At 40.4% G+C, this 13,663-nt stretch overlaps 1 protein-coding gene across 1 annotated transcript in view; it reads left to right on the forward strand.

Annotated features, from left to right (window-relative positions):
• LOC109396694 (interleukin-18 receptor 1-like) overlaps positions 1 to 13,663 on the forward strand; it is a 21,589-nt gene continuing 7,926 nt past the window's right edge. Inside the window, exons 1-4 of the mRNA XM_019668724.1 lie at positions 1 to 669; positions 6,311 to 6,396; positions 8,550 to 8,796; positions 12,891 to 13,056. Coding sequence (XP_019524269.1) covers positions 6,339 to 6,396; positions 8,550 to 8,796; positions 12,891 to 13,056 — 471 coding nt within the window. The 5' untranslated portion in view covers positions 1 to 669; positions 6,311 to 6,338. The remainder of the gene's footprint in view (positions 670 to 6,310; positions 6,397 to 8,549; positions 8,797 to 12,890; positions 13,057 to 13,663) is intronic.

The raw sequence follows: 13,663 nt of genomic DNA on the forward strand, positions 1-13,663 counted from the left end.
ACACCGCTCGGCGGCCTGAAGGGTGCGTCGGAGCAGCACCCGCGCGCCACCTCGCGGCCCTACAGGCCACAAGGCCACCACCCATTGCCCCGGAGCTGCCAGGAACCGCGGCGCGTCCCCGGGGCCAGGTCGAAGCGCCGGATTTTCCAGCTGCGCTGTCGTCTCCGAACTCGCGGGCTGGCGCCCAGGTGGAAGAGCCGATATATTCCGACTCGAACCCTCTAGCCCGGGAGCACCCCAGCCCCGGAGTATCCACACCCCGGACCACCCTTACAGTGGGAGGCCTTCGCGATCAAGAGCATACCCCAGACGAGGAGCATCCTGGATTGGAGCACCCCCGACCGGGAGCATCCGTCCTACGTCGAGGACACTAGGCGGGACCCAGCGCAGCGCCCCACCCTCTCCTCTGCCAGCCGAGTTTCCTGCCTACGGCTAACAGACACCTTTCCTTTCTTCTTACTTTCTGGTCTTTTTCTTTGTTCAAACTTCTCTAGCTGCCTAATCTCTTTAATGACATTTGTGGCTCCTCTCTTTCGTTGCTTGTTACAGCGCTAGCGGGGGCAGCCTATGGCGGTTTGTCACCTGCTTCCTGAACTGTCTCCCCCATCACCACCTGTGTGAAGGTGGGACAGCCGCCCCTGCCCCAGCCTCCACGACGCCAGTCTGAAGGTAAGGAGAGCGCGGGGTGCTGCCATCTGTACCCCACCCCTCCTCCCACTGCCCTCTGCTGCCTGCCCTGGGGCAAGGGGCAACCCAGACTTACCTGGCAGGGACTCTCTCTCTCCCTCTATGTATATATCTATATGTATATATCCATGTATATATGCTTTTAAATATCACGTATTTCTATGTATACAGACACACACACCCATGAATAACTGTGAGACAGCATCACCAACTTCCCGATAATAGTGTTTTAGGTGTTAAAACATTCCCCCTTTTTTTCTTTTCTGAAAAAGTGAGAACAGCTAAAATAAGTGATAGTTTTCATTTATTAAGCACTTCCTTTGTGTCTGACACTGTGTACAAAACATTTGGGTGCATTGTTTTCATTTGATCTTCCTACAGGCTTAATAAAAAGAGGTGAACCAAGGAACAGAGAGGTTCAGTAGTTTATCCAAGGGCATCCAGCTACTAAGTCATAGACCCCAGATGCACACCTAAATTTTCCTGATTCTAAAACGTTTATCTTTAATCCATGGTGCCTGCAGGGGTCAGAGCCCTTGGCAGTGTGCATAGCAGTGACGAGACAAGCTCATGACTGGTCCATCCCAGTCAGGTAGACACCTGGGATGCTTGTGTTCATTTTACCCTCTTCCCTTGCTCATTCTTGGGACCTGGGCAAACACCCATTTGGTTCTATGCAGGGCATGGGAGGGTATAAGTTTAGGGGGAAACTGGGTTTGTGCAGGTTCTGCTTTAGTGTGCCACCTGCCCCCAGCACAAACACATACAAAGGCTCTGGACAAGTGGTCTGGGAACAGAGTGGAAAGGCAGGGTCCCTGCCCTCAGGGAAGCCACCAGAGAGTGGAGTGATGGGAACATGTTGTGGTGCAGGCTTGGACAAGGGCTGCAGGGAACTTCTTTGAGATGGCAACTATTGAGCCAAGCTGCAAGGACTGCCGGCACCCAGCAGCTGGGAGAAGAAGGTATAAGGATAACATCAGACAATTGTGTGGCCAGGACTGTGAGATGGAAATGGCTCTCCTGGCCTTGCAGATGAGAAACCTAATTCAATACAAGCTCTATTCTCCTTTGAGTGGAAGTGTGTGCATATGCGTGCGCATGCACATATATGTACGTCCATGTGTGTGTGTGTTCAAGATCATTTTTCCTCTTTGCTTTGTTTCATCATCGCAAAGCCTGACTGAAACACTTATGCATCAAACACTGTAGAGAAAGAACTGTGTTTTTAAAAAAATCAATGGTTTTCATCAAGGCAGTTTATCTTAGGAGCTGCTCAATTGTGTTTTCCTCATAAGAGTGATTTACATTGAGGCAATCTACATGCATTTTTGTGAGTCACTGAAACTCTCTATAATCTGGACTTGACCATTTCACCTGGTTGGGGCTCAGGTGCTTTATCAAACAGAACTTTGAATGTCTTAACACTTATGGGTTTCTGTGAATTACTCTTTCTAGAGAATGGTAACTTTGCTCAGAGTGGGGTTTATACAGAAGGCAGTGGGTCAGAACCAGGAGATGCCCATTGGGACACTGGAGGGACATTGGACTGCACCACCTTGGGGGTCCGAGAGAGTGGTCAGCTTGGAGCTGACCCTCACCCTGGGCACGCAATTTTTAGAAGAGAACCTATTGTATTTAGAGAAAACTGTATGCCACTGGGTGATTTAGGGGAAGTTTGTAAGTGTTCTTTGTGTGTGTTTGTATGTGTGTATGCACATACATACCTACATATGTACACATACACATATGTACATATATAATATATATAAAATATTATTAAATATGTATTTAAGATATATTAAATTTACTTTTAGAAATATAAATACATCCTTGGTACCAGTGTCTTTCTGCTTTGACTGTGTATTAGAATCACCTGGAGGATTTTTACAAGTCAGGATGCCCAGCTGTCCTTCCGATGTCTGAGTGGAACCCAGGTAGCATTTTTTCCCAGCTCCAGGTGAGAATGAGTACCCTGGACTTCAAAAACATACTTGAAAAGTTAAAACATACTTTTCAAGTTGTCATGATTTAAGAAGCATTTCACAGGTAGAAGATTATGCAGATATAACGATTGATCAGTTGCTCACAGAAGACGTCCAAGTATATATATTTTATGAAATTAATGCATTCATTAATTCAGCAGATAATAAACAAGCAAACAGACCTGAAATGATAGTGTGTCAGTTAGTGATAAGTGCTAGGAATAGAAAAGCCAAGCAATATGGGAGAGTAAAGTGGGGTGTGTGTGAGTGTGTGTATGTGCGTGTGTGTGTGTGCATGTACAGATGTTGGTGTGTATTTATACTTGAGCAAACATGCTGTGTTAGATTTTTTTTAATAGAGTGCTCAGAGAGGAACTGTACATTATAATTATGGTAGCAACAAACTGTAAAGGAAAGACAGGACTATTTAATCATAGAAAAGTAATTAGCAGCTATTTGGGAAAAATAAGTTAAGTTTGACCCTATCTTCATATCAAACAAGAAAGTTATGTTAATGAGTGGGAAAAAAATTAAATGTAAAAAAAATCTAAGCTATAGACAAAGGAATGTTCTAAATATTTAAACAATGGAAAAAAATCACAAGGTAAAACAATGATAGGTTCGAGTGCATACATATAAAATTGCCCATGTGTTAAAATATCAAAAGAGGAATTAAAAGGTAAACTAAACAAGTTGGAAAAAATGCTAATCTAAAAACTGGACAAAAGGCATAAAAAGATTGTTCATAAACATGGAAAGAAAATAGCTAAAAAAATACATGATTATTGTGTTGCCTTCTTTATACCAACAGAAATGTAAATTTAAAAAACTGTGAGATATCATTGTACTAATTTGAATACCTAATTAGATTTAAAGAATGAGAGTACTCACTGCTTACGTGGGTGTGGTAGATGGATATTATCTTGCACTGTTGAGGGAGTAAGATTATTATAACATTTCTGGAATGCTGTTTGGCAGTTTGCATTTATCATGTTTAAAATGTATTCTTTGATTCATAGATTATACTGCCATGTAGCAGCACCAGGAAAATAAGCAATGTAGATAAATAATAATATCGAACCTTTAAGTGATATTTATTATTCACCAGATACTTTGCAATAGTGATTCATGTAATCTTCACACCAGCTCTGGGAGGTAGTATTGTTATTCCCTTTCATGGAAAAAGAAATTGAACAGAGAGGGTAAGTGACCTGCCCAGTATTATTCAGCTGGTAAAGAGGAGAGTGACAATTTCAATCCGGCCAGCCTGGCACTGGACACCATGCTCCAAAAAATGATCCCTACTGCTTTACACAAGAAGATTGTGATGGGGTTATTTTATAATAAAATACAGCTTGTAAATTACAATATACCATATGAAGGAATATTATGTGGCAATTAGAATGATGTTGACAAAGATATTTTTGTGACATAAAATATGCTCATTTATTAAGTGGAGAATGCAGGATATGACATCATTTAAACATCATAGTAACTATTTGAAAATATATAGAAAAAGTATGAAAAACATGCTAAAGTATTATGCATGTTGAGTTCATTTTCTTTTTTTTAATCTTCATTTTCTAAATGTTCTATAATGGATGAATATTACTTTAGAAGTCAGGAAAGTTTTATAAAAGAAAGAAAGGGAAGAAGAAAGAAATTTAAAAATTATGTAAAGGCAAAAAAATGAAATTGACATCAAACATCACACTGAAAAAAGTCCCCAGAATTTCTCCATGTGGGAAATTTAATATTTATATCCTCCTACATATATTTTATTATTAGGGTATCTATGACATTTCTCACAATCGCTCTTCTTTTGGAAATGAGTTCCATTATTTAATATGAATGTTTTAAATCCATAGTAAGTACATTAAAAATGTTATAAATACATATGTATAGAGTAGTGCAAACATCAGCTAATTTGTGTACTGGAATCTTAACATGTTTCATACTGAAACTCAGAGTTGACTCATCAAAATGCTGGATTATCTCATAGTAACTTCATCTCTTACTAGACCTTGAGAATTAAAAAAAAAAAAAAGTAAAACAACAAAAGAAACAAATAGCAGTGCTCTTTACAAGGCTGTGCCAACCTTAACCAGAGGAAATAACACTTTTCATTCTACCCCAGATTAGAGAATAGATAGTTATAATAAAGTGTGTGTACGTGTGGACTGGGGTTTGGTTTCAAACCATTAGAAATATTTTAATTTTGTTATGAACAGTTGGTACTTTCCCTATATACTTACCCCTTTTGTCTTTACGTTATTGATTATTATCTCTTGGAAATTACATCAAGTGGTTGGTGATGGTTTTAATAAGATCAATGTAAATGGTTTGGCAGCTTAGCCAAACTTTGTCCAGGATTTGGGCATTAACAGTATTTATTTATTTATTTATTTATTTTATTTTGTTAGTATATGGGAGGTGGAGTGGTAGTTGATGAGAGAATTATTTGAGATGGAGAAGCTACCATGCGCCCAGGCAGTCTTCACAAATGTTAGCTTGTTTAACCACTCAGTAATTTCAGAGAGAGGCCTTCTTACCATCTCCATTTTGGTAATGAGCAAACAGTCTCTGAGACTTTTAAGTAAATTTTCCAAGATTGCACAGCTTGTCAAGGCTAAGCTGGAAGGCCAACCCAAATATGTGTGGCCCAGAAGCCAAGCTGTTTCTGTGGTAATGTGCTTCCTCCATCTGGTAAAGCTAAATATCTGGTATACAAGGAACATAGGATTGTTTATGAAGTATTGAAACTCAGTGTATGAGCCCCAATACACCCTTCTTCCTATTCTGCCCCCTAAATTTGTAATTAATAGGACAGAAGTTAAGTTGGAATAACATCAAAGTCAGTGTAGAGTAGGTGTGTGTCTGGGGTGCATGTGATCCACTTTGTTTCTGCATTTCCCTAAGAACATAGGTGGCCATGTGAGGGCAAAAGCATGCGTACATATCCACACATCTGGTACTCATTAACACGTGTTTATGAGTGCTTGCTATGTACTAAGCGTGGTGCGGGCTTCAGTGATACAATGAGGGTCAAGACTTAGTTCCTAACTTACAAAACTTAGGTTCTAAAAAAAGAAGATGTATATTTAAAAATTCAACCTACAGATAAAGACCTACTTACAAATTGTGATGAGCATGTGGGTGTGGTGAGAGAACAAAGCAGCTGGAATACACACACACACACACACACACACACACACACACACACACAGACGCACACACACACACTCACTCCTACAGGGGCAGAACAGCCATATATATCTCAGTATATCACACACTGTCTGTGCATAGAATAGTAGATTTTCTAGAAATAATGTTGTCCTCAATTTTGACCTTGGAGGCAACAGTCCATAAACAAGGTCTAAAATACTTAAGGCTCTCTAGTGTGGAACATTGCATTTTTAGGCCTTTCTTCTGAATGCCAAAATTCATTGCCTGAAATTTTGTATTATTTTATGTAACTGAAAGTTCTGAGAAGAACTGGTGACTAGATTAAGGGATATGAAAATATCCTGGGCCCATTTCTTAAAAGTCTGTGTGCCAGAGATGTTTTAAAACCTCCTGTATAAGACAGGTAGGCTTTTGTTTGAAAGTTGTAGCTGAACCTGTCTTATTCTGTTTTCCAGGAAACTTTTTGAAAGCAGAATCCTAAACATGCATTGTGGACAACTACTCTTGACATTTTTGGTTCTTATATTTATAAGCACCACAGGTGAGTAATAACAGTTACTCATAAACATACATTGTTGGGAGTATAGAGGGAACATCAAGGTTTTGCCTTTTTACGTGGAGGTAGCTACTGAAGATTCTGAATTTATTAAAATTAGTGATTTTACTCTTACTTTCAAAGATTGCCAAATCTTTGGTGTTTCTGGCATAGAGAACAAAAATTCATAGGAATGGGAACAAGTAAATAATTACATGGGATTACTGAAAAGGAGAATATTTGGCCCTCTGAGTTTATGTAGAGAGACCAGGATTAAAAACTTGTATCCCAAAATAAATTACATTCGTCTGAGAGGAAAACCTGGCTTCATGTTGAAGCCAAGTAGGTCACCGTTGTCTTTATTGTTGAATTTTGGAAAGTTTACACACGTCATCTCCTTCCCAAAATGAAGGCAAAGTTCCATCTCATTATTTAGGGGATGAAGAAAATACCTTAAATATCTGTAAGGAATACTTTATAGATCTTAAATAAAACATTAGAGTTAGAGATACTACATATAAAAGACACTTCTTAGTCCAGGGAAGGTAGGAGGCACTATATCAGGTGTCAATTATCAATCTTAATTGACTAATAGTGATTGCTTGATGATTTTTATTGAGAGATTCTGAGGCCAAAACAGGATTATTTGTAGAAGAGTTCCATGATGGATTAGCAAGGTTTCCCTTATGCTTTGGAAGAGAAGGTGGGGGCACAAATATTCATTTGCCCTGATCTACGATCTAGGGGGAAGGAAACACATCAGCCCATATTCCCTATGTTGAGAATGACTGCTACATTCTCATTGGTACAAATTCATAATGAATAATCCCTGTGATATCAAAAAAGATTAGCAACATCATTGCAACAAGTTCGCGAACTTAATTGTCATACCTCATCACTGAAAAAAAGAGTAAGTCTGTGCTACATGCAGCCACATGAATGCCTATTCCAAACATAGTAATATACGAAAGAATTTAGACACGAGGGGCCTGTCTTCTATTATTTGCACACTGTTTTATATGTATCTCTAAAACCGGAAAATACATTAAACTGTTAATAGCCTGGGTGTCAATCAAAACTAACGCCCCCATTTCCACGTGCATCACACCTTCTGTGCTGAAGCACTGAAGTGTAAAATAGGATTCTGTAAGAAGCACCACACACAAGGTGCTTCATTAACTCTTGTGCTTTGAGGTAGCTTTGGCATCCATGCTTTTAAAGAACGCTTCTACCATTTGAGCCACTTCGTCTTTACATTGTGGTTAGCAAAAATGAATTAAAAAAACCAGGCTGTTGTTGCTTTGAGACATATTTGTACACCCTAACTATAGAGAAGGCATTTTCTCCATGCCCTCAGAGAAATGCTCTACTCAATTGGAGGATTCTTAGCCTCAAAATGAGGTTAAAAAGCACCTTGGAGCCAGCCAAGGACAGGCTATGGGAAAGGTCCCTTAATTTATGCCGACTTTGAACTATCAGAAGTGCAAAAGGAGGGGAATGGCGACCCTGTGTAGCTGAAAGTATCAGATAAATTTCTAAATCCAGAGTCTCTAGGGTCGTTAAGGAAGCAGAAGGGAGCAAGGAAAGAGGAAGGGAAGGAGAGATAGCATGAGAGCTCATGCCAGCTCCAAAAGGGGAAGTGACAAATACCCAGGCTTAGAGTGATGTATTAATCAATGCTTGATAACCCACATGGTGAACTAGAGACATAATGAATTTACATGCACTCTAAGCGACATAGGAGCACCTCGAACCAACCACACACCTACCTGCCTGGGGAATGGATGGCTAAGTAGACTGGTTGACAGCAAGATAGGTGAGACTTGTGATGATGCAAGTGAAAATCGCTGAGGTCTCTCGGTTTCTTATTTTCTTTTCCATGGACACTCCTCAGCTAGGGATGTTTAGGGGAAGGTGTGGCAACGTGACTTCTGTGGCTTTCCTTATGAGGAAGCTGTCACGTGTAACATTTTCTTTTAAAAGTTTACACTACATTTAGCTGTGTACTAGCTATGATAGGTTAAGCTCTGGTACCCTCCTGTTTGGGAGAGGCTGTAAGAAGATTTGTCCTCCTTGGTGTTCTGAAAGTGCCTTAGTGTGAGAAAATGACATTTGTCATTCTGTTTTTGATTTTTTTCTTTTACTTTGCTCATCTTTAGAAGAAACCTGTTATCTACGTGATATCATCACTGTAGTTGAAGGAGAGCCTTTCTATCTGAAATATTGCTCATTGTCACCTGAACATAAGAATGAAACAGCCACCATAAAATGGTTCAAATGCACTGAGTCACATGGGCATGTTGAGCTAAGCTCAAGCAGCTCTCCCAGAATTACTCTCCGTGATTACGTTTTGGAGTTCTGGCCAATCGAGTTGAATGACAATGGAACTTATGTTGTCCAAATGGGGTGAGTATACCTTCCCTTTGTGTTAGTGAATTTTAGGGCACTTCTGGACTCTGTTTCTCAAATCAAGCATACAGTAATCCGAAAGGTCAGACAATCCATGCATTTTCTCTCCCTTACTCTTCCTTCAACATGAAATAAGTACTTCACTATAGAAAAATTAAATTAAATACTGCCCTGTGTTTGTGTTCTTAGTGATCTTAATTAAATGAAGATTCTCTTACATGACTTCGTTTTAAGGAATTCTTGCTAAAGATAAGTAAAGACTGAATGAAATTCATTCTAATATTCCGTAGTTCCTGTTGTCTGGGTGGTATCCTCAGGCTGGCGAGTAGGTTCGGAACTGGTGTAGTCCAGTTTTCTGGGGTTTGCTGAGAACCAGGTGGCAGTGCCAGGGAGGGATTTTTGTGTGTGGCAACCAGTCACAACCATATCACCAGGGCAGTAACAGAGGGGAGCACAGAAGGGACTTAGCACAGCCTCCTTGTGACGTAACCCAGGCCTGCCAGATGCTCAGAGTCAGAATCAGAAGTTCTAGGAAAGGAGAACAACCAACTGAATGTAGCAACAATTATTATTGAGCTTAATGCTCTTTATACTTTATTTGGTGAGATGGAAAAGGAATTTTCTATGTGATGGAGTGTTGATGAGACCATCTGGTACATTTGTGATGTCCACACGTATGTATGTATGTATGTGTATGTATGTGTGTATGTATTTTTATAGAGATTTGAGACTGCCCTGTAGAAAATTGCTCAGGGTCAGGTGAGTGGTGATGGTGCCAAACGTAGTAGATTTCTTTCATGAGCATCTTGGGAAGTGAGTCCTGATAATTATCAACAGTGCTGTTGAAAGCAGAGTGAGATATCACGGTGAAATCTTTATATCACGTCTGCGGTTTTGCACAAAATGAGGTCATGTTGGTTTGTTTTTGTACATAGGCACTCCCAGGACTCAGAAAGAAATTCGAGAATTCTTTTTTGTTAACTGGTGAATTTTATATAACCTCTTAAGAGAGATGATTCCAAAAATGGGTTATAACTGAGTCTTTTCACGGTGAGGTAGAAGGAATACTCATAAATGAGGTAGAGAAAAATGAATGCCTCTCTAATCCTGATTGAATAAAGGCATGGTTTAAATTGACAAAGTATGCTGGACAGGGCAGAAGGAGCAAAGTGAGGGGGAGAACCAGCCATCCACCAAAGTAACTTGTGGACAGATAGGAATCTAGGGCACTACCCATCTCTAGTATGAAATGCAGAGAGCACAGCCTTGGTTAGGAAGAAAGGTGGGATCATCAAACAGAGGTAGGATGTCACAGAGGCTTGGACAGACAAGGCAGGAAGAGGCTCGGAGAAGATGAGGAAAACAAGGCGGCCACAGTGGCTGTGGTGATGAACTCTGAAGGGCGTTGGAAGTTGATGGATAATGTGAGACTAAAGTTATAGTGGGAGAAGCACCCTTGACAATGGTTTCGAAAATAAATGGGAGTCTATGTGGGAGTCTTGAAGATATAGACTTATTCTAGTGCAACTGGTGAACAGCATCCTGTGTTTGCCACAGAGGCGTGTGCGTGTGTGTGTGCGTGTGTGCATGTGTGCATCAACTCAGGTGAGTGAGGCTTTGTGGTTTCATGTGGGACCTGTCAATGACCAGACCCTCCTCCTGGAATCGTCTGCTTAGAGTTATTATATATCCTTTAAATTTTCAGGAGTCTATTGCTAATAACCAAATGCCTCTGGAGACTAGTATTTTAATTCTACAGTGAAAATCACTTGGTCAGATAACATTTTAAAGAAGTCCCCTAAGGAGGGAAGGGATGCAGGGAGAATTTTTGATAATAGAGGTGAAGAAATGAAGGGAGAGAGCAAAACCCACTGCAGGAATCCTATCATTGGGTTCCAGGCTGACAAGCAGCAAGGTTGGCTTAGTAAGGAACCACAGAAGAGTGCACTAGAGTTTCTTAAATCCCTCTGCGTATGGCCAGGAGTGGTCTTGCAACCTGGTCAGTGCCGATGGTTACAGCTTTGGGCCCGTTGGCCTCAGTGTCACAGCAGCCTCTGAGCGCCTCATGGCACACAGTGTGTGGCCTGTTTTAGTGTGCTGGTGCAGTGCCTTGGATGTGGAGGTACCACACCAGTCAGTATTTGTTCAGTGTTAGGAATTGAGGTTTGCAGAAGTAGAGAACAACACGGCCTGATAAGATGAGCATATGAGGTCAGGCAATCAAGTTCATGAACTGATCCTAGAAAAAAGGCTACATACTTAAATGCTGAATATCACTATGGTCACCTTCAAAGTGCTCCCCTTGTGGAAGCTTTGCACCAATGCCAGTGTCTGGTCCACCCTTCAAAGCAATTTTGGAACTCTTTTTCTGGAAGGGCCATCAGAGCTGTCATCATATTACCCTTGATGTCCTGAATGTCATCAAAATGTCTTCCTTTCACTATTTCCTTTATCTTTGGGTAAAGAAAGAAGTCATTGGGGGCCAGATCAGGTGAGTAGGGAGGGTGTTCCAATACAGTTATTTGCTTACTGGCTCAAAACTCCCTCACAGGCAGTGCGGTGTGAACTGGTGCATTGTCATGATGCAAGAGCCGTGAATTATTGGCAAAAAGTTCAGGTTGTCTAACTTTGTCATGCAGCCTTTTCAGCACTTCCAAATGGTAAACTTGGTTAACTGTTTGTCCAGTTGGTATAAATTTAGAATGAAAAATCCCTCTGATATAAAAAAAGGTTAGTAACATTGTTGTGACAAGTTTGCGAATTTAATTGTGTACGTATGTGTGCACCTTATTCCTTGTAAACAACTTGACAGAGAGACCCAAAAATATATCTCTGTCCAGTATGGTGAGGCTGAAGTCAGGGAAACATTACAGAAATGCTGAAGAAGAGGATGCTGCCAGTGGAATTCTGAATTTTTTCCAAGGGCCAGGTAGCTCAATGATGTTTCATGGCCACTGACTCAGTGCCTTGAATCTTGAAGACAGCTGCCAACACCTGCTCCCACCCCCAGCCCTGGCCAATCCTGTATAATTTCAAACTGAGCGGAAAGGATTCACATCGATTGTGATAACACAGTATTGTGTAATACACTCCCAGCCTTTAGGGAGTGTGCATGTGCATGTGAGTGTGTGTCCTGGTCCCATTGCCTGTCAGGTATGTGACTTGGGCCAGCTATTTAACTTAGCCTGAAGTTTAGCTCTCACCTAACGTATGGAAAACAGTCCAAAACAGTTTCTGCTGCACACAATGCACAGTACCTGGAACTCAATCAATGCTCGTCTTCCATCCTATTGTAGATTTAAAGGGGAATTAGAAGAGCCGATGGAGGGTACAAATTTGTCAGACACAGAGGACAATTTAACAACACATGTCGGTTGTATTCGGTATATGAATGCAACATCCTGCTTGCAATATCTTTCTTAAACGATTCTTTTTAAAATTGGTCTTAGATGTTTTCTTCTCTTTTAGATTTCTAATGTCTAGTCAGCAGGAACGACAACCATGCTATCTATTAAAACTAACTTTTGCTCAGGAAGGCACGTGAAATGCTGATATGATAGGCTGAGGGTAACCATCCTACTTTGGTTTACGCAACAGTAAGAAGAGAATTGGAATTAAATGCCTTGAGAAATACAGACACCCAGAAAGCAAGTTCAGGGGTGTTCTTATAGACCTCCTGAAACCACCGCCATGCTACTATCCTGAGTTAAGAATCTTCCCTGAATTTGTCCATCTCCAAAAATCATTTAAGTCTTAAACATTTCTGTCTTGAAATCCATAATACATAGTCTGCAGTAGGTCCTCTCTCTCTCTCTCTCTCTCTCTCTCTCTCTCTGTCTCTCTCTCTCTCTGTCAGTGTGTGTCAAACTGTGCAGGTTTTTGTCTTTCTCTGCCTTCTACCCCATCCCATGACAGTTGTTAAATTTCTTGCTACACTGAACCAGAAAGAGGCAGGGCAGGGTTTGAGCATCAATGAATTAGTCACTGTACACAATAATAAGAAAAAAAATTCATTGGATTGGTTACTGAAAGGTGGTATTTGCAAAGCCTGTGTACTAATTATGAATTATCTGTAAACCTTTATTTCATAGAAATCATACTAATAAATGGAAATTAAATGTCATCAAAAGAAGTAAACACAGCTGTTTTGCTGAAAAACAAGTAATTGGTAAACGTGTGGGAGTTAAAAAATCTTTGCGGATAACCTGTAACAATAGTTTCTACAAAGGACTGATCAACAGAACATCATTGTATAAGGTAAAGCTTCTAACTTAAGACTTAGTAAAAAACACAGAATTCCAAAATGAGGGTCTGGTGGCTGTGGAGCATTTTTTTTCTCATAACATATGAGTTGTGTGGCCCCCCCAGGGCTCAGCTGGCCTCTGAGCTAGGCAGCCTGCAGAGTTGCTGTAATGAGTTCTTACACATAAGGCGTGGAGCACAGTTCCTGCCCTGTGTTAATGTTCAATGCATGACAATGGCTTCCTCTTTCTTGCCCTTCCTTCATTTTCCTTCTTTTTTAATGAGTTAATTTTTAGGAATACAAGTTTAAGGATTTTCATTTTCTTTTGCCACACAGGCTTACAGTTTAAAATTCTATTGTCTGTATATTTTTCTGCATATACAAGTTTATTTTAGTAAATTGGAAGATGAAAAATGAATAATGAAGACAGCAGAAATCACTTAAAATCCCACCAGCCAGAGACTGGTTTTCTTTCTTTCTGTGTAAACATCTACTTTTAAAAGGTGCTATCTTTTTTTTTTTTTAAAGAATTTTTTATTGGGGAATTGGAACAGCGCTGGGGAATTGGGGGAAGGGGAACAGACAAGTTGCTGTCGTTTTGTTCTTCAGTCTAGTTGTGGA

Source organism: Hipposideros armiger, unplaced genomic scaffold (genome assembly GCF_001890085.2).
Source record: "Hipposideros armiger isolate ML-2016 unplaced genomic scaffold, ASM189008v1 scaffold_535, whole genome shotgun sequence".
Classification (NCBI taxonomy): domain Eukaryota; kingdom Metazoa; phylum Chordata; class Mammalia; order Chiroptera; family Hipposideridae; genus Hipposideros; species Hipposideros armiger.